Source organism: Anabrus simplex, chromosome 8 (genome assembly GCF_040414725.1).
Source record: "Anabrus simplex isolate iqAnaSimp1 chromosome 8, ASM4041472v1, whole genome shotgun sequence".
In the NCBI taxonomy this organism is placed as follows: domain Eukaryota; kingdom Metazoa; phylum Arthropoda; class Insecta; order Orthoptera; family Tettigoniidae; genus Anabrus; species Anabrus simplex.
In genome coordinates, this window is record NC_090272.1 from 190,275,539 (window position 1) to 190,298,103 (window position 22,565).

Consider the following 22,565-nt stretch of genomic DNA (forward strand, 5'->3'; position numbering starts at 1 on the left):
GCTCCTTGAATGAAGGGGTTTTCTGCCCTTTGGACAAGAATGCACCTTGGTAAAGTTGAGCTGAAAGCTCAGAAATTGTAAAAATTAGGGATCAAGGCCCAGATTGTTAAATTGTCCCTAAATCTTGGCTTGGCTTTCCTGGTCTTGTACCTGATTCGACTTGTTATTTGTTAAAGCTTGAAATTTGATGTGAAAATTGTTAAGTTTTGCTATTTTCGAAAATATAACCTTTAATGAAATTGTAATTCATATCTCGGCTTTGTAAATAGACCCATTCCAGCCCGCACCTTCTTTCACCTCTGCATTCCACGGGTATCCCCGTAACAATTACCAACATCAACGATGAAGTGCGAGGAAGAATAAATGCTGGATGGATGTGTTGGAGGGAGGTGACCGGAGTGCTCTGTGACAAGAGAATGCCAATACACCTGAAGACAAAAAATATACCTACAGTTATTCACCCAGTGAGCTAGAACAAGGTGGATCAATTCAATAAAGATGAATACAAGAAGAAGAAACCCAGACTGGGACAAAATGATGGAAGAGGAATGGTGGAAGGAGAATGGAATTTGGAGAAGTGCCATAATTGCCCTGACCCATCAGGAGCTAGGTAAGGGGGAAAGGAGGAGGAGGAGGAGGAGGAGGAGGAGGAGGAGGATGTTCACCCAGTGATTATCTATGGAGCTGAGTGCTGGCCATTAATGAGATGAGGAGAGCACCAAGTTCATGTTATTGAGATGCGTATGTTGCATTGATCGATGGGAATCTCTTGTCTTGACCACATTACAAACCACACTACTTGGCAGAAGATTGGTACCACCCCAATAAATGAGAATTTCTTTTAGACACTTCTCCAGTGGTATAGCCACATTATGCACACAGCACCTAACACTGTCACTAATACTGCCTATCACCTTAAAGTCAGCAAATGTGTACCAATTGAAAGAACAAAACATAGATACTAGGATGCCATCAATGCTGACATAAGAGCTTTTCACCTGTAATGATGCACTTGATCGTAAGAAATATCATTCCTTGATCTGTCAAGCTGGCCATACACCAGTAGGATAAATGCTTGGATGAAGATGATTTGACTGTTGACAATAATTTAGACCCTCTGTGATAAGATACTAACAAAATATAAACCAGCAAGGTAGGTATAAATACCTTCAGGCTTGCAATCTGTGTGTGTTCTAGACTGACAACATTATAGTACAGCATATATATCGGTGTGCAGCCAGAGGGACCTCATTCTGAATCTAATTCCCCAGCTGATATTTTAAAACAATTAGTGGATCTTCTATGTGGTGGTGGTGGTTTGAACTTTTATTTTTATTTTTCATGTGACGATTAGTTTATGAGTGGCCAGTGACTCACTGGAGGATTAATTTATGAGAACAACGGCCTCAACAAGATAGCCATAGGTCAAAAAATAAACGAAAGAAGCCAGTATTCATCTCTCTTTGGATTTTCAAAGGAAGGACATTGAAATTAAAACATTATGCTGCCAATGTAACTAGCTGCTTGGCATGAAACACAGATTTGTGAACAGGGAGAATGCATTCCCAGGTGAGAATTTCTCTCACTCCTAGTTACCAAACATATGTGCAGAAGCTCCCATTCTCTCTTGCAAGTTATTTATGGCTAATTACTGAGGATTATTTAAATGTAAATCTGGTAATAAACCATGATTTGTAAAGGTTGAATTAAGTGTGAATTTTAATGCACTTAATCTTAGAATTTTCTAATTAAATATAACTTTAAATGTTTTGATTTTCTTGATTCATTTAAACACATTTTCTGATAATACTAGGACATCCATGTCATTTCTTGATAACATGCCAAAAATCTAATGTTCATCAACAATAAAAATTCTCCAATTCTTTGGTCACATCATGGAATGTGGAAAAAACAGCACATTATCCTAGGAATTGTCCCTGGGGAAAAGTTATGTGGATGAGCTCCTCCACATTGGACAGGAAACCAGGACATCCCTCACACAAGCAACATATCTGACAGAAGAGCATAAAAGATGGAATCTTACACAACAAAATATCTTCAGAAATTACAGCCTCAGGATGTTTATGGTGGCAGTGGTAGTTAGAAAGGAGTTCTCATAATAGTACTTGCAGCACTTTTGCAGCACCTACTGAGATGACGATACAAACTTGAAAAAAAAAAAATGGAACTACGCAGTTTTTTAAACCTAGCATTAGAGATATGACCGTTTCAAATTCAGGGCTTTAATTATTTTCTAACTTTGACAAGTACTTAATGTGCTTAATTTGCCAGCATTGGGTGCCCTATTTGAATGAACTTTGTTCCTCTATCAACAGCCTTAATATGAGGACAAGCCAGCCTTTCCTATGTTGATCTCACCAGGGTTCCATTTTAACTTATTTTAATTCATTTTGATGACAAACTCATGTGGACTTAAATGTTGTAAATAATTTTAACACTGATGATGGCCCTCACAGTCCAAAACCCAGTTATGGTTAAAAATAGTGTGCTGATAAGACAGTTTTTGAATAACAACAACAACAACAACAACAATAATAATAATAATAACACCTATCAATCAGAAGGAGGTGGAGAAACACTGTGTGAAGCGTGCGGTTTGGCTGCCTTGCTAGCAATTCATTCAAACAGACTCCATGGCTGACAGAAGAAGCACATTCGAAGACATTCCAATTTCATATGAAATGCTTGTTGGATTTTGAAATAATCACCCCTCTAAAATTGCAGGGTAGAAGCCTTTGAACAATGGTGCTATAGATGAATACTGAAAATTCCTTGGACAGATAAGAGTTACTAATGAGGAAGTAATGGAAAGATTTGGAGAAACCCTGAGCTTGTCAATGAATAGAAAGACAAAAAGAAATACATGGATTAGACATATAACAGGGTGTCTACTGAGTTCCATTTTCAAAATTCCAGTATATTTCCAGTACATTCAGTAGAACTATCAGGAACATTCCAGTACCTAATGCTATGAATTTTTTTAAAGTTTTTTTTAAAGTTCTTGATCATTTCAGGTTTGTAATTTTTTGTCAACTAATGTATATTTTGTTTTTAATAAATTCATTTAGCCTTGATTATTTAAATACAAACCAATTTTAAACATTTTTTACAGGGTCTCCCAACTCCCCGCACAGCCCTCCCCTCTACCCATCACTTTTAAATCTCTTTAATTAGAAAATTTATACAACTGTTGCTTTGGAAAAAAATTACAATCCCAATGAATACAAAATTGTTTGTATGACTATTAAAACAATTATAAGACAAAAAGTTTACAAATTGCCAGTTTTATATAAATGAAAAAAAAAATGTTTTTATAGCTTCATACTGTATAACTATTCTCAATTTACAATGTTATATTATGCACACACAAAATATACTTGAAAAGTCTTATCTAACATCACTGCTTCTAAGTGACAATGCACTTTTGGCTATTTGAATAACTTCATTAACACTTACATCCAATAAACATAACCAAAGAAAGAGTTATCACATAACACACACTGTGGAAGTAAACCGTTCTTGAATATATTCTGTACCAGGCTTATTCTAAGTAAAATCTAGTTCTAGATAATAAGTCACAAGAAAGATATTTATATGAATCAATCACTTTTATATCCATCACAAAAAAGAACTTAAAATATGTTACTCTATATACAGTAGTTTTTATGATTTATAATATATGTAATGTAAAAACAAGTTGTGTGTTATGCTATATAGTTTATACATTTTATAACAAATTTGTGAATTATCATCATATGTATGTAATTATCAATTTGCTATGACTATAGGTTATACTCAAAAGGCATGCGCACACACTTAAAACAGTGTTTTTTTCAGTCTTGTCACCTCTTTCTCTAGTTCTTCTGTCTCTTCCTTAGCACTCTGCATAATACATAGTTCCTTCAATTCTATAAGTTTTATTTCTTCTGCTGCTAACCTTCGTTTGGCTGTGATGTTACCTGTGCTCTTTTTGTACTTTTCTAAAGATTCATTTCTCAATGTTGATGCATTTTTGGCACATGGATCATCTTTTTCGAAACACTGACAGCTAATACTATGTCAGCTGCAGATAGTGCATCATATACCAGATGCTGTGCAATCAAGTTATTTTCATGAAGATTGTCTACTAGGCATTCTTTGTTTATTGAAAAACCTCTTTCTACAGTAGTGTTGCTGTGAAACAAAACAAGTACTTTTTGTCTGAAGTGGATAAGCTCTTTTGAAACATTGTGTTGAATATAGGTGGTGCTCAGAAAATCGTCCAATCGATTTTGGGATCTAACTTCTGGAGATACTTCACTACTTCCTCCTTTGATGAAAAATCGAAGTAGTCTCATTTTGTTACATCAGCTTCCATAGAAGATAATTGCTTTGTCTCAACAAGAACTTCTAATGCAGCAGTTACCCTGCAGGTCCTAATAGATGAAATGGTCATAATAGCAGGATCCCTCTAACAAACTTGAAAGCAAGAGAGCTTTTGACAACAATCTTCATACAAATACCAACAAGAAATTTTCTGCAGTCTCCATAGAACTGAAGAACTTTCACATCTTTTATTCCCTTACCTTTTAAAGCTACTAAGGCTGCAAATCCAATGTCAACAGCATGGAAGGGCTTGAGGTTTTCTGTTTTCATCAAATCAATCAAGAAAAGTTTCTTATTAGTATTTGCTAACTAAAACCTGGTTCATTACAATTCTTACCAACAGGTGTTCAAGCACAGTATTCAGATCAGAGAACATAAAAGGCAAAAGAGGACCATTACTCTGATACTTGGAGAGATACTGTTCTAGTTCAAGGAAAACAGAACGCATGAATCCCAACTGTGCTGAGAGCAGATCATTTCTTACAAAACTTTTTATAATTCCAAAGTTTTTTTATGCACGAGGGTTTTCCTCAAAAGCATCAATGTGCTTCTTAATATGTGGCAGCATTTCTACAGCTCTTTCAATAACTTTTCAGTTTTCGACCCATCTGATAGAGCAGAACTTCAGAGGAAAGAGATGCGATCCTGTTATGCGATTGCAATGTGCAAGTCTACTTGGAAAGTCCGTGAAGAATATAGAGAGTTCAAAAATATGTGAATGTTCCATTCAGAGTTGTGTGTTTTATATGCACCATGAATAGTATGCAAAGAGCAGGTATCGAAATCCAACAGCTCCAGATCACAAGGTGAATCACCTAAGTACTTCTTTAGATCTTTCAAAAACTTCAGGTTTACATTGCAGCATTATTTTCGCACCCAAACCAGTCTCTTTCAAGTTTTGCAAAAATGCCATCAGAAGGTCCTCAGCAGTAGAATGACCAAAAATTTCAGATGTAAGATATCTTGTTTTAACTAAGTTTCCATCCCAAAGTTTAAGAGCAATATCCATTTGACCCTTCTGAGCAACAGAATTTAAACTTTCATCAAAAGAAATACAAAAGCAAGGACACTCTTTAACCAAGTTTGACAATTCTTTTTGGAAGTATAGACTCAGTCCATATGTAACTAAGTATCCAAGTTTATCCTTGTGAAACTTGGACTTCTTTGCAATTTTGCTGTCAGGAAACATGATTTTAAAATGTTAACTACAAATGCCAAAACTTCTAGCAGACGAATGGGTCATAACTTGAGTAATAGCCCACAATATTTCTGCAGTAATAACTTCATCCTTGATGATAAAACTGTTAAGAGTGCTTCTAGGCAAAACACAAGTATGCTTATCATTAACAACTGAAGTTACCACTTCACAAAATTTAGCTTTCACTGGAACAGAGTTTGTAGTTGATGGGGAAACATTCACAGGAACAGAGTCTGTAGTTGCTTACTTGGCAGGTATTATGTGAAACAGTTTTTTGCTGGAACTTGAAGCATTTACTCTTTCGATGTGCATTTTGCCTTTGGCATGAGATCGAAATGAAGACACCCCCATGTTGCTTATATCAAAACTAGTTCTACACGAAGAGGAATACCCTTTACAGTTATCACTTTCCACTCTCTGAAGCCATTTCCAATCTGAATTTATTGTTCTGTCTAACCAGTAATCTTTGAAGTCTTTCCTCTTATTTTACTCATTGTCTCTGAAAAATAAGTGCAAGACCAATGAAATAAAATAAAAAATAAATAACAATGGATGAATTATATTATTCATATAATATAGCATATAATATAGCATATAATATAATATATCCATTGTTATTATACTTTAAGTGTTGCAAAAAAGAATGGAGGAAAAGGGAACGGAAACTGGAAACAGTATTAGTACAAAAGGGGAAGTTAGTGGCTGTCTACAATAACAAGAGAGATGCTGGGCGATGAGGGAGTCGCATCCTGACACCGTGTTATTAGAGAAAATCACAAGTTGTTATTCTAGTAACTGTACTGTTACTACTGTACTACGTAAGTATTACTTTTCAATAAAATCACTAAGTTATAATGTCAACCTGTGGCCGTTGGTGAGCAGAAATCAGTGAAGCAACAGAAGTCCTTATTATGTAATATAATGTAAATGTAAATTTCTATCTTGTCATCATTTTAGGTAAACAAAAACATTTAAAAAACTGAAGAATTTGTGCAAAGCAAATTATTGTATGAAGCTTTCTTATATAAAAATTATTACATATTTAGGCATATGAAGAAATGGACTATGAAGAAGATTTATGGTATTTACATTTCCTGATTTAAATTGTATTTTCCTGTAAACTAATGAAAGGCATGTGGAAATTTTATACATGACTTGTGAGGCAGGGTGTGCCATGTGTAAGTGGCCCTTCCTGTCGTTTTGTAATATCCGCAAAGATGCAAATTCTGCAGAAAGCATAATTCTAGAACATCATTGTCATTGGTCAAAGGTACAAGTGTTTTTATTGGTGAATGTGGCAAACTGGAGTGTTGCTATTGGTCATTTATTATCACTCTATTTCCTGTTCGTGGCTCCTCGTGCATGTGAGTCACTTTGTCCGCATCTTTGAATTTGGAGCAATACAGTGGGCGGACGCGTTTTGCGTCCGTCCCGCAATGGGTCGTCACCTGCCAAAGGTAAGCGCTTTGTTTTTGCCTTATGCTATTTAAATGCATTCTTATTCCCACTTAAGGTAAATTCAGTAATTATGTAGAAGTTCATCTCATGTGCCGGAGTTTCCTCTAGTTTTCCACATTTTCCAAAATAGAGCATTTATATGACTTAGCGATTATGCTAGTCCTCAACGTGTTGTTTTCAGAGGCAAACCTTCTTTTCTAAATCTAGTTGTAATTGTAAGTAACGGTAACACTTTCTTGAATTGTGTAATTAATTTTGTTTCGTTCAAGGTTGCCTCCATTCTGTAAATTCTGAATCGTCATGTCAAAATTTGTTCGTGATCAAAGACCTTAATTGTTTCACTTACACATCTCTTGTTTTGTATCTCAAGTATCAGTTAATCCGCAGTTCATTTATTTATTCATTTATAATTGTATGTTCATTTCCTTAATAATTATTTGTCTGTTGGGTGTATTATTGTAAGTCTTTTCTCCCCCATAATGTCATACGTTCCCATGGACCTCATTAGGGCTTCCAGCACGTTCCACTATCCTTTTTTAGTTGTCATTTTTAGGCCTGTAAGTATTCCCTTGTATTTGGTTTAATATTGCGTATCGTAGGATACTTGTCACGTTTCGATGGGAATTCATCGCCACTGCGTTATTTACTATTTCCTTATTCATATTATTAAGTGTCTATATTGTTTACTACTGGTATTACTTTATTATTATTATTACGATTCTTATTATTATGTGTAACCGCAATTGGCCTTCTGCGGTTACAAACCTACATAATCATTCTTATTACCTGGACTTTTGGAGTGTAAATATCCAGGGTAGATTATAAAGAATGATAATATTTGTTCTGGTATATTTTAAAATTCTTCCAGTATATTTCCAGTACCTACATTAAATTCCAGTATAATTCCAGTACTTCCAGTATCAGTGGACAGGTATAATCAGATATGAGAGTTTACTAGCCTTCATCCTGGACGGCTCTGAAGAAGGAAGAAATCGTAGGGGAAGGCCTAGACTGAAATATGTGGAGGAGCTAGGATGCCAATCTTATGTAGAACTGAAGCGAATGCACAAACCGGAACCTTTGGACAACTGCTGCCAATTAACCTTAGGGTTGTAAACTTTAGTAGTAATATAGCGTACCTCTAATGATAGGTGAAGAAAATTGTGTAGTTCCACTTAAAAGAACTAAGTTACCATGATGATCTTACCAGATATTGACACTCTGGAAGAAACTACACGTTACATTATGAGTCCCTTGGTAACCTTACTGAAATTGGAAATTTTGTTGTTGACATTTTTAATGCTTTGAGTTATTTGGAGTGAACATTTTAGCTGATCCATCCTGTGTTATATAGGTACACTGTGTTCTAGAATATACTGGTTATGTAAAATATACAAAGTTTCAGGTGAAGATGGACAGTACATAATTTAGTGTACATAAATGACTAGATTATATTTGATCAATTCCATCTCACACCAATTAAAATCATCATAATCACCATCACTTCTAAAATATATAATTGCTGGGAAAAAGCATTCTAAAAAGCCAGTGAACAACCATGTGTTTAATTTAGAAATAGCCAGTTAAAATGCATTCATTTTGAGATTGTGATTTGTGAAACTCAAGAGTTAATGTTCAACTGCCAAAGTCCGTTGATATTATTACCTATTTCAACAGGAAGTATAAAGTAAATTGGAAAATTAATTCCTTGCACAATAATTATTGTTATTATATTTCTTTTCCACTGTTTGTTTCATGTCACACCAACATAGCCAGGTCTTATGGAGATGATGGGATAGGAAAGTCTAAGACTGGGGAGGAAGCATCTGTGGGCTTAAAGTACAGCACCAGCATTTGCCTGGGGTGAAAATGGGAAACCACAGAAAACCATCTTCAAGGCTGCCGACAGTGGGGTTTGAACCCACTATTTCCCGAATGCAAGCTTCACAGCTACGTGACCCAAACTGTGTAACTTTGCACAATTAACTTTTCATAGTGAATTATAGAGTGTACCCGTCTTCTGCTGGACAGTTATTTTATTTTTAAATTTTTAGTTTTAAAATGAAACACAATTGTGGTTCCTATTCACAGTGATAAATAATAAACACACATTCAATATAATTTTCAAAATGCTGTTTCTGTGGATCAGTGGTAAAGTGGTGCCTTCAGATCCCAAGATCATGGGTTCAAACCCAGCACAGGTAGTTGGATTTGTGGAGAGTGAAAAAATGTCTATTCGATCGAACTTCATGGCACATGATGTCAGTATGTAAATGATCTCTGTTAATGCATTTGGGGCTTGCCTGAGAAAATTAATTAAAAACTCAACCACAGATCGCTCAAGAGAAATTAAGTTTACTCTGCCATCTGGTAGAGTAAAACAGTACGTTGAAAATTAACTTTAGGCAGCTTACATGGTATCAAATGGAAATGCCTGCACACAGTAGCCAAGGCCATACAATTATTATTATTACTACCATATTTCATCTCAATCGTTGCCACTGAGTAACAGTCACATCCTTTATTCTCAATACAAAAATATGATTTTAAAATTTCATCGCATATGAATACGCCATTTAAATACATATATGGCTCATGGACAGTTTAGCAACGCAGTTATGTTTACGAGTTGTGGCAAAACATATAAATAAATAATATTGGTAGACGTACGAAGTATGGCTCATCGGTAGTTTGATAACGTGGCCATGAGAATGTATAATTTATCCACCAGTGACATGAGTTATCATGTGTAATACCTAAAGCTTGTAACCCGTAGTGGGTGACATGGTACCTGAGCTGCAAGAAAACGTTTAAGTTTTTTTTATTCTGGATGAATCGAACTATTGGACGGTGATCTCGAGAGGGTTTTCTATACATCAAGAAATTGTAATTTTATTTTGTTTTCTCGGTGAAAATGTTTTGTGCATCTTGAGAAATTGTTTTTTTCTAGGTAAAAACTATCCGAAAATTATTTTGAAAGAAAATTATTTAGAAACAAACTCTTTGGACATTTGAAGGAAAAATGTGTTATTATGTTTTGTGTATCCCAAGAAAGTTATCTTCTTTTTTTTTCCTAGGCCAAAAGATTATTGGATAAGACTGTTAAAGAACTTTTTAAAAATGCCTCAAGATATTTAAGATATTTATTTGATTGTTCAATTATTCCAGTGATAACTAGAAAACTTGAAGATTGTATAATTTGGTCTTGCTGATTTTATGTTTTAAAATTTTGGTCCAGTTTAAAAATGAACTCCCTATACCGACACGTGTAAGAAATTGATGGTTCAATTGTTGCGTCAGCAATTTCTACATGGCTTGTCGTTTGCTTGATGCTCATATAAGGTTAGGGTTTTTTGTAATTAGAAGTGTTGTAATTGGTTTAACATGGAGGTGTTTTCCGATTGGCGGTTTGATATCGAACGATTTCCGGAATGATGTGAGGTACGCGTGTGCTACTGTTTTCTTGTCGTCTTTCGTTTTCGATCTTCGAAGAGGTCGGACGCGTTGTGCGCGCGGTCCGGGCCTACGGGGCCAACCTACCCTAAGGTAAGCACATTTAATTATCTTAAAATGTTGTAATATGTGATTTTGTTTTTCTTTCTAAATTTAACTTTCGTGTGTTTCGGCCTTTCTTCTTAAATTTCGCGAAATGTAAATGTTCTTATCCTGCCAGGAAATCACCTCGGATCTTAGTTTGGGTTATTTCATTTACGCCTCTGTGTTACACGAGGCCACCTTTTGTCTGGAGGTTTTCTTGTTTTAAAATTTCTTTTATCCTTAATGTTGCATTGTGTTAATTTTCCGTCAGTTTGCCTCCAGTAGCTCTGTATAAAGAAATCACGAAAAATTTGTAGTCGTCCTATGATGGACTATCCAGAAGATTGTTTGTTATATCCTATCTGGTTTATTGTTCAAGATTCAAGTTGCAGTTGTATTTCTGTTCCTTTTTCACGAACTGTTTTCTATAGGTTTCTGTTCTTTTCTTTGTTTTTCTAATTATATTTTATACGAAGGGTATGGGCGAGTACGTTCTTTTCCTTACAACATCCTACGATCTTACAGCCTCATAGGGTCCAAGTCCGCTTTCCACACTATTCCTGTCTGTAGTTGTCATTTAGACCTTTAAGTTTTAAGTATCCTATTCGCATCTTTTATTTCATTTGCGATTTTACTTTATGTATGTAGCCAACCTTATCCTTGCTTCCTTTGTGTTTTGATAACTTGCGTGATACCGTTAATACCGTATTGCTGGTATCGGAATGATGGTGATGATTATCTTTTATTATTATTATTATTACTTCGACGTTCACATTTTATGCATTTTATGGCCGCAATAGTCAAACCAGGCTACAAGCTGGAAGGTATTGCTTGTTGGCAATGTCAGAGGGAAATACTGGCACCACACACACTTATTTTCTAAGATGGCTTTCAAAGTCTTGCAACCAGGAGTGCACAGGTATCAGAATGTGCAGGCAAAACTGCAACAAAACGAGCCACCAAGAATCTAATTCACAAAAAAGAAGTTAATATTTGTTCTTATCATTGGTAAACTTAAGTTCATTTTTATTTTTGGTTTGGAGAAATGTTTGCTGAATTGTGAATAAATTATGTATTTTGATTTGGACTATTTTAATTACTTTGTTGTATATACGCAGGTATTACTGTATGTGTACCTTAAACTTGCATCAAATACAATTTAGTTTTTTTGTTTTGTTTAGAGTAATACAAATACTGGTGTTAAAAATTCTTTGTGTAATGGTCAAAAAAATTTGGAATAAAAAGTGTAACAATTATGCAATGAAATACAGAGGTATTATTATTAGGGATGGGTCCCCGATACTTTCGATACCTCGATATTCATGATACATGGTATCAACATCGAATGACACTTCAGAAAATTTGCTTGATACTTTGATACTTCGGTGGTAATTCTGCAATTTTTATTTTATTTTAAAATCACAAAATATTATTGCCACAAGTAGAACATTTTAAAGTCCTCTACCACACAAACAGTAGAGACGAAGACGAAGGTACAGTCAGGAGGATCCTTCCTTCAATTCCTGCTTATTCAGTACAAACCCAAACATCTAATTACTTCACTGCAAGTCAAGCAAGAACCTGACTAATTACATGTTGAGATGAATTTTCTAGGAAGCGCTTCTTCGTGATTTTCTAACAAGAAAGAAATAACCTTTGTTGTGATGTGGGAAAAATTAAACTCCTCCGGAAAGCAATATTTGACAGATCAACTAACAGTTGGAGAGCTTTTTGATCAAAGTACGTCACTTTATTATGTTATCGAATCATAAAGCTGTCTATTTTGGTGTGTTCTTAAGTGTCGTGTTTGAATGCCAGTGCTGTCAGTTGAGGGGAGCATCATCTGCAGGAGCTCTGTTGCAGCGGTTAGAAATTTCTCCGAGGCAGGGTCCTCATTACTTTAATTTCTGGATTTTCCCCACTTGCTTGTCTGGAGATAACTAGAAATGTCAAAGCAGGTAAACAGACAACTTCTTCGGGAAAATCAAATGTAAGGTAAGGTCTAATGAGATTGACCGCCTTCTGTGAGCATTAGTTCTCCCCCCAAGCACTCACCAAACTGATTATTTATTCTTCAGTTGCTACCTCAATGTGACAGAAGATTGTGTGTTTTGTTTCGTGGTACCATACCATCTGCATTCTATTTCGTTCAATATGAGTGAGGTGTGGAACTATTTTCAAATAGACCCCATTGTGATGATTGCGCTATTTGTCATATTTGTGAAAGGAGTTTTTTTGTGTAGTGGAAAATCTCACAACGCTAGTAACCTTAGGAAAAGTCACATCAACGCTCAAAATTGCTTTTTCAGAACATCTTCATAGAAAATTATTTGGAAGTGGAAATTTAACTTCTGAAGAAGTAATAGTAGGTGAGCCTGTGACTCTTCTTTCATGGTCATCAATGACATAATCATCATCATCATCATCATCATCATCATCAGTTTCAACCTACACTTCAATCATTTATGGTCAAGAAATCTGCATTTAAACCAGATGATAGTCGGTCGAAGACAATTACCAGAAAAATCGCTACAATGGTATGCAAAGATAACCAACCATTCAGTATTGTTGGAGATGAAGGATTTAAGGAGTTGATTAAGTATCTTGAACCTAGCTATGCTATGCCTTCTTGTAAGCAAATATCTAATCAAATAATTCCAGAACTTTATGAAGAAGTGGAAAGAAGAGTAAGAAAAGAGCTTCAAATTGCAAACAGCAAACTATCCATCGATTTTGACAATTTTCCCTATATTAGAACTTTTTGTGTGTCAAAATCTGATGAGGCTTAATGAAATAAACATTCAGTAGAAAACATACATTAAGCCATAATACACTGTGATTACCCCAACAACACATTTTAACTTTGAAGTTTCTCACAAGGCAGTATTATATGCTGTATAGTCAGTAAAGAAGTGAGCACTTACGTAGGAATGAACTGTGCTCTCATGAATAAGGTAAATTCAATATGTCGCTTAGCATTTGTGTTGAAGGTTTAAGTTACCAATTAAGTATGGTAGTTTTTTCAGAGTTGGGAAGCAAATGCACCTTCAGTAAGATATACCATATTTACCCATGTAAAATTTCTCCACCCTTCATATCCAAACAGAAAGTGGGGAGAAAATTAATCACATCATTTTCCCACCTCGATTATGTAAAAGTTTTTCATCATCAATATGTTTTTTATTTTCATATTTTGCAAAATGTGTGGTTGTGGAAATGTCTATTGTTTCAATTGCCAGTCGTTAGTAAGTAGGAAGCAACTGAGAATCCCAAGTGGCAACACTACAATGACGGGACCACTCTGCAAACTATCCATATTATTAGTTCGTGTATGCATCACTAGTATGTTCATAGTAACTAGTTGGGTAACGTATACTTGGTATATAAAATATACCAGTCTCTGTGCTAATTATTTTTACATATGTAAGCAAATAGCGGTTAGCAATGGATAAGAATAGTTTAAATTAACAGTGATCACGTTTGCTGAATAATTATGGCATTCGTGCTACAGCATGAGTTTTGTGTAGAACCATCACATGTATGCTACTGGCATAAACGAAAACAACAGTTGCAGTGTGCCAAGAAGGCAGCCCTTATTTTGGGGTCCAAAATCAGGCCAGCATTCAGAAATAGAATTGTTAAGCTACCTAACAATTAAGAAACAGCAGCTGTTCTGTTTCACACAAAATGCAACAGTTAAAAGTGCTGGAGATTGTAAAGAAAAGAAATACAGGAATCTCACAGTTTAAAGCAAGCAGAGGGTGGCTTTGTAGATTAATGAATAGGAACAACTTTATTCTTCGAAGGACAACATCTCCATGCCAGAGATTGCTGAAGGACCATACCAATAGGGGTAAAATTCCATCAGTATTTTAGATTAAAAATAAAATTGCATACTTTCCCTCACCTCATTCTTGAGGTTAAGAATTTAAAGAAAATTAAAAAATGCAAGTAAATATGGTACATCTGATAGATTATACATACCGTTTCACTTCGTCTGCCGACTGAGCAATGAAGAACCCTTGTGTGTTGGCCTGGATCTTGGCTCCGCGAGGGTTGATGGAGATCTTACTATCGCTTCCATCTTCACCCTTGATCTCGATTGCCAGCAAGAGGAGTTTCAGTTTCGTGAAGCAAAGTCTAGATTAAAACATCATATAGTTGGCATGCAACGTTCATGTTTCCATGACGGATAAGTAAAACATAAATCAAAATTTTCATTCTATACCCACCATTTATCAGCAAAGAAGAGTGATGACTGTCATAGTCAAGTCAGAAAATCAGCATCCCCAATTTATTACTCTGCAAATTGCGCCTCTATTAGAAGGTAATCATAATCCTAGTTAATGTAGCCAGTAAAACAATCTATCTGGAGGCAAACAGTGAAATAACTGAATACGTAGCCACAGGAAGCACTTTGTTCAGTCCTTCATTTCTGAGGGCACAAATGTGAAGCAAAACCATCCCCAAGGAATATTGGAAATTCATAGATCCTGTCAAGAAAGCAGCCATCATGTATGGAAGACATTCAATAGGATATGAAAAGGACATGGGATATGCACTGATAATCTGATAAATGGGGTAGAACTTTCTCATCCCAATGTGAGTGTGGGTGTAAGAGAGATACCATATTGTGATGAAATGTATCTGATGACCCTATCCTGGGGACCTCAAAAACTTCCACGATGCAATACAGGCCACCCTAAACTAGATTAGAAAGTTAGACATTACTGTCTAAGTAATGGGATGGAACAAACAAGTGACAAATTGAGTCGTATATAAATAGACAGGAACACACAAACGGATGAACACAATAGCACGTCAGAATGGTAAGAGGGAGCAGTAGAAAAGACTACGACACACATGGAAACACAAAAGGACAAGATATGAGAGTGTGAAATAAGAAGAATGCACATTAAACACAGGAAACAGGATGAGACTAAAAGATACAGATTAATACAGGTGGAAAAAGTCTCAGGATACAGGCAAACACAAAAGGAGGAAAAGAACCCAATGGGTTTGATTTGTCACTTGTTTTATTACATGTAAATACTCACATATTCAGGCCCGTCACTTTATTTTCCATTATTTAAATCGATTCATTGAGTTCCTTTTTGTTCTTCCAAGAAAAGTTTGCTATTTATACACAAAATCACGATGCAATCACACTACAGCTCTTAATGAACATTTTAACATGGACTTTTGACCATATGTGTATTCTAATTTCCAGTATTTGCATGAGAAGTTTCATTGCAATGGGACAATTATTTCCTTGAGTGTTTCAAACAAATATTCTATTTTTTGTCAAAGAATGTAGCGATTATTACTTTATTACTATTATGAAATGAATGTAACATTCCACTGGGTTAGAAATAGGAGAGAGGAGCCAAACAATGAAGAAAAAGAAAATCCTGTAATAAATATGGTCCAGGATATAATTTATTTTAAAATGTATTATTTCATCCAGAAATATTGAATGAAACAAATGAACAGATGTGTGTTTTTAAACTTAGTTATTTCACAAGGTCTTCCATAAACCCTTCCTGTAACTAGTTAATGTATTATGTATTCCACCGCTTATATATAACCAGTGAAACTGTTCTATAAACAAACAAACAAACAAACAAACAAACAAACAAACAAACAAACAAATAAATAAAGATAGATTCTCCATAGATGACGAATCCTCACTCTCAAAATAATCCCTTAATTTTAAAGAAGTTTTTGTAATTTTTATAGAAATAAAATTCACAGTGTGTAAAAATTTCCTCTGATAGCATGTATTTTCACAGAATACCATTTATTAAAAATGTGCTGCAAGGAAGGTATGAGAATGAAAACCTGAATCAATCAGTATACATATCTGACTTCTATTCAAACTGAAGTTAGAAAACTGTTCCATTATGGGAACATATTAGACCAATGAGCTATGCACAATTGTTACAACAAACCTATCATTCACACAGTTCAACAAAGGCCTTGGGCTGCTAATATGATTGCTACCCAACCACATGGCCTGTGGATATTGGAGTGCCACACGACCAGTGTGACGACATCCTCAGCCATATTTATTGGCTTTTGTGACCAAGTCTACTGTCTCTACTATGAATCATCTCCTCACCTGGTTTCATGAGGCTCAGTAAACCCTGTTCATGTCCTCAGTTCATATTTTAAATACTTACATTGGTCAAGAATCAACACCAGAGCCTCTGGGTACAGTAAGAACTCTATTACACCAGAGAGCTGACTCATACGCATATGTCATTTCATAAGTCTAGGCTACGGTGTTATATTGTCTGAACATGAGGCACAACGAAAAGGCCAGTATTATTTTTAAAACCATGTGGTATATGTTAATGAAAGCCACTAACACATTGCGTCTGTGGGCATGGATAGCTAGGTACTAGTGCCTGACAGACCGTGCAGGTCCAGCCCTGCTCCCAGCTGGATTAAATAAAATGGAACAGTGGTCATGCATGAAAATTGCAGTTCTCTGTGGCAAACTGCCTGTCAGTGTTGTGCAGAGCTATGACAAATAATATCTCAATGGAGTCATGGGAAAACCATTTCAAAAGCATTCTCAACCTCCAACACCGATCAACAGCTTTTGAATTAACTCCAGTAACAATGACGGGAAATCACATCCCCATAATGAGGCAGGAAATATATAATACAATAACAGCAGCAAAAAATGGAAAGGCCAGACAGCATTTGCACAGAACACCTCAAAGACTCTACCTGTCATGCTAGACTACTGGGTAGAACTATTCAACACATGCATATGCACACTGGGGAAATTCCAGAGCTGTGGAGATTGTCAACAATCAAAATGATATTTAAAAAAGGAGAAACTGACAATCCTGATTCATATCGAGGTATAGCCCCCGAAAATACATCATTCAAAATCTTCATGAAAATCTTAACAATCAGGCTTGCAGAAGAAATAGACTCCCAGATACCAGAAAATCAATTCGGCTTCCGAAAGGGAAGAAGCACACTACATGCCGTAAAATACCTAATAGAACAGGTCCAAGATACATTGAGGCATCCAGGAAAGAAATATTTTGTAGTCTTCGTAGACTATCGTAAGACTTTTGACCTTGTTGATAGAGCAACACTCATCCGGAAACTCAATTACCTAATAGGAGCTACACATCCGATAGCAATCATAATCTTGAATATCCTCAAATATAACTATGTCCAAATATCAGACAACATAACCCTATCCAAAAACGTAACCCAAACAAATGGAGTCCTACAAGGTGACCCAATCAGCCCAATTTTATTCAACATAATGACAGCAGACATCACAGAAATAATCACAGATACCTCAGCATTGCTTATACTTTACGCAGATGATATGGCAATAGGCTCAGAAAACACAGAAGAGCTCCAAGAGGTCCTCAATAGGCTCACATCATGGGTAGAAAGAAACGGTTTGCAAATAAACCACAACAAAACTAAACAAATGACCATTAGGAAAGGAGGAAAACATGCACCTAAAAATACAATAACCATGCACAACAAACCTCTGGAAGTAGTGCCGAAATTCAAGTACCTTGGAGTCACCCTCCAAATTACTCTAATATCCTACAATATCCACGTCAAAGAAAGAGCAGCCGCAGCAATAAAAGCCATCTACGACATTCAACAACCTCAACAAATATCATTGGGTACAGCAATGCTACTGTTCAGGACAGCCATATCACCAATAGCAACCTATGGGATTAGCATCACCTGGGAAAAACTCACACTCAGCTACCTGATGACAATAGAAAAAGTCAAGGCCCGATATCTCAAGAGAATACTAGGCATTGGGAAGTCAGCCCCTTCAAGGTTAACGTATGTTCTAACCAAGGAGGACTACTTCATTGACGATATCAAAACACAGTTTTGTCTACCAAACACCAAACCCTACGAGAATGCACGCCAAATTTTAAACGAGAAAAGGAATGCTATTTGGTCCGACTTCTATTCCATGGACGCTATAATGACGGAAGAATGGAAGCAAGCAAATTACAAGCTACGGCACGTAATTACACGTTACGCCACTCATGGATTTCACCACAGATTCTGCCAAACCAAAAACTTCCACCAGCTGAACGAAGACTGTATATGTAACCTGTGCAACGATCATTGTGAAAGATACCATGCACAAAACTGCAAAATGAGGACAACCTCAATAATAAGAATGGCATTAGCATAGTTGACCATCTGTACAAAAACTGTTTTTGCACATTGTGCGCTTTTCATTTAATAATAGTATGTTGGGCGACGGCCTTCCAACATTGATGTACAACAACCGAGGACCAGGTGTGCAATGGATGCCCCATGTCCGCCATGCGGACATGTCAGTGGCCATTACTTAACAGTAATTAATGGAAGACTAAACATACTGTACAGAACTATTCACACAGACTAGTACATCTGGGCTGGCAACGTTCTAAATTTGACAACAGGACATGTAGGCGTTTGTAGGTGTGGAAGTGGACACGATACAAGACCTGCTGTATCCACCCAGAACAATTTTGGTACAAAAGGAACGACAGGTCTAATCAGATTATAGCTATTGATGAAACCAAAGCGAGACCGCACGAACCAGAATTGAAGCACCAGTCATCTGAATAGCTTCATCCTGTTATGACGATTGTAAGCTGTGCTGGGACAGAGAACTGGAACTGGATGTTGTGTGTTGCAAGAAGTTAGAGTTTGGAAATGTAAAAGGTTTTTAAAAATTTAACATATCTGAAGGTTTTTATTTTGTTTGTAATATTTTGAGAAATGAAGAAATAAGAACTCTGGACTTTGCTGGAATATTTGTTTATGTAGCTGAAGTATGTGTGTAATAATTTTTCTTTCAGGCAATAGGCAAGAAATGTTGAACTGTATGTACATTGAGAGGTGCAAGAAGTATTTTGATTCAAAAATTATGTAACTAGTAAAATGTAATTTAAGAAAACCTCAAGATTGGATTGTTAACATTGCAAGAGTGTTAAAGTGATTTGTATATCATGATGTAATTTGGTAACATTTAAAAAACATGTAAAGGTGCTTTAATTTGGAACAGCCTATACTGCACGCGCGGTTAGGGATGATGAAATAAGTGATTTAATTTATCTAGCATTTGTAGACAGGAAATGACCATATATGGTCATGCGAATGTATTGGTAAACGAGAATCTAGTGGAAATTGTTTCTTATTGGTTGATTGTAATCGAGCCATATCCGGTCTTCTTGCCAGCTTTGGAAAAACGATGCGTTTGCTCGGCGTCATTTTCCATCCAATCGCCCTAAGGAGCGTTCGCGCTCGAGGGCTACCCTCGGGAACTCCTGCCTTTCCGAAGTAAGTGTTATTTCAGTGCTATTTTCTTGTTATTATCAATGTTTTCTAATTTCGTTTGATTTAATTTAATTCCTTTGCGTTTCGGTATTTTCTTGCTTAATGTAATTTTCAAAGTTTAATATTCAACGTGTCTGAGTTTGCCCTAGATTCTCGCTTCTTTCTCCTGTCTTTTAATCAACTATCCTTTCATTTGTGTTTTGGTTTCGTAATCACTCCGTTAGTTAAATGTGTAAAGTATCTGCTGCTCTGTTATGTAAATTAGTCTCTTGTAATTTTGGTTATTTGTTATTTTTAATAGAATTGAGCTAGAGGGTGTTTCATGTAAGTCTTTTCTCCCCCATAACGTCATACATCCCATAGACCTCGTAGAGCTTCCCGCACGTTCCACATCCTGTCTTAGTTGTCATTTTAGGCCTGTAAGTATTTCCCGTATTTGCTTTAATTTTGCGTATTTAAAAGATACTCGTCACGCCTCTATGTTTTGATGTCAATACTCCGCCACTGCGTTATTTACAATTTCCTTAGTCATATTATTAAGTATTATATTATCTACTACTGGTATCATTATTATTATTATTATTATTATTATTATTATTATTACTCTGTTTATTATTATGTGTAATCGTACTTGTCCCTTAACGGTAACAACGATCCAAGGCATGACAGATTCAACTGGCCACGAATGTCATGTTCATTTTGGTGTATGATAGCCAGAGTTCTTAAGCATTGTTCTGATCCTGAAGAACACATCATCAATGCCTAGTACTACCACCCAATTCAGCAGGGCCATCTGTATCGAACACTTCAGCAGAAACGTTCAGCACTGCTCCTCCATGATAACACTATATTCCACACTACAGTGCCCATCAAAGACCTTGGACAATGGTAGAGGTGGGAACTGAAAGAACACCCTCCCTATTCACCAGATCTCAGTGCATGTGATTTTGATCTCATTCGAAAACTGAAGTAGATGTTATGTAGGATGTACTATGCAGATAGACCAGCCATCCTAATGCCGTATAGACTACAGGTGATATATATTGATGCAACCAACAAAGCTGATGGTATTCAACACCTTCCAAATCACTGGCAACAATGTGATGATGCTCTGGGGCTATTTTGAAGTCTATTAGCTGTTCGTAACACACATTTGTGTTCACTGGCAACAATGTGATGATGCTCTGGGGCTATTTTGAAGTCTATTAGCTGTTCGTAACACACATTTGTGTTCACTTTGGGCATAATAGAACACTACAACATTGGGTTCTGTGTATCTTTCAAGCCCCCCTACTGTCAACTCCTATACCTCTACCTCATTTGATTCTAGCACTGAGAGACACAGTACCTTGGTCTTCCAAAGTACACCGGGTAATATAACACAGTTGCCATGACTCATCAAATGCTCCCAACCCCACTGTATAGGTTTTATACATCACTAGGTTTATGAAAGAGAAGCTTATCATATATATATCTTGGAATTAAGAAAAGGACTAAGACATTTTTTTAACATACAATATGTACAAGAGGAGCACAATAGATTTATTATCTAATTGTGAGGGACTGATCAACTATTTAAAAGAGAAAATTTTATACTAGTGTAGGGTTCATTGGTCACTTACTGCCTCATCCAACCAAAAATAATTTTGACTACAAAATCAAATTTAAGGAAACCAGGGTCATAACTAACCTCTAAAATTCTCTTCCCTACTGAGAAACTACTGAAATAATGAAGCATGAGAACAATTAACAAGGTATGGTGACCTGTGATTAATGCGAGATAATTCTAATTAGCACATTGGGATACAACGTGCATTTCTTGACAATACCACTCAGAGGCAAGCCAATAGCAATTCTACCATCTAGCCTTCACACAGCTATAGAGCTATAGCAGTATAGACATGCACGTCATTTCATCTTGACAAAGGGTACTCATTAAGAATAGGTAAAATGTCAACATACATTTAATGGCCTAATATCCCAGAAGAAGTCAAAGGAAAATAAAGGCTTTCCCACTTTGAGGGGGCAGAACATTGAATGCTTATAATGGTTACCCAATGTCCACTTCATCACCAGAAATGATCAAGAACATGACTCATATCTGTGAAGACAGTTGTTGAACCATTAGTGAAGTCAGTACACTAGTGGGAATCAGTCAGGGAACTGCTGAATATTTTAACAGAAGTTTTACACACGTGACAAGTTAATCAAAGTTCATACCCAGACTCCTGAGTGATGACCAAACCAACAAAGACTTCACATTTGTCAGACCTCAAAGAAAAAACTACCAACGACCCCATCTTTCTTTTCAATATTGCTGTGGGTGATAAAACCTGGGTTTATACCCAAAATCCAGAAACCAAACTACAATCCAATCAATAGAAAAGTCATATGTCACCACATCCATGACCCAGAAACAAAACTACAATCCAGTCAACGGGGAAAGTCTGGAGTTGCCTTGACTGAAGAAAGTGAGGCAAGTAAAAAGGAACTCAAGTGCATGTTTATTTGTTTTGTTTATTTTTTAAGAAAAAACTGTTCACAAGGAGTTCGTTCTACCCAGTCAAATAGCTAAATGCTGCTTTCTATGTCGAAGTTCTGAAACATGGGAGGGCTTGAGGAGGAAGCAACCCAATCAGTGGGGAAA

The 22,565-nt window shown here is 36.1% G+C and overlaps 1 protein-coding gene across 1 annotated transcript in view; it reads right to left on the reverse strand.

The window, feature by feature from the left end:
• The window catches only part of slo (calcium-activated potassium channel slo), a 1,051,052-nt gene that overhangs the window by 245,019 nt on the left and 783,468 nt on the right, over positions 1-22,565 (reverse strand). Inside the window, exon 13 of the mRNA XM_067152575.2 lies at positions 14,564-14,719. Coding sequence (XP_067008676.1) covers positions 14,564-14,719 — 156 coding nt within the window. The remainder of the gene's footprint in view (positions 1-14,563; positions 14,720-22,565) is intronic.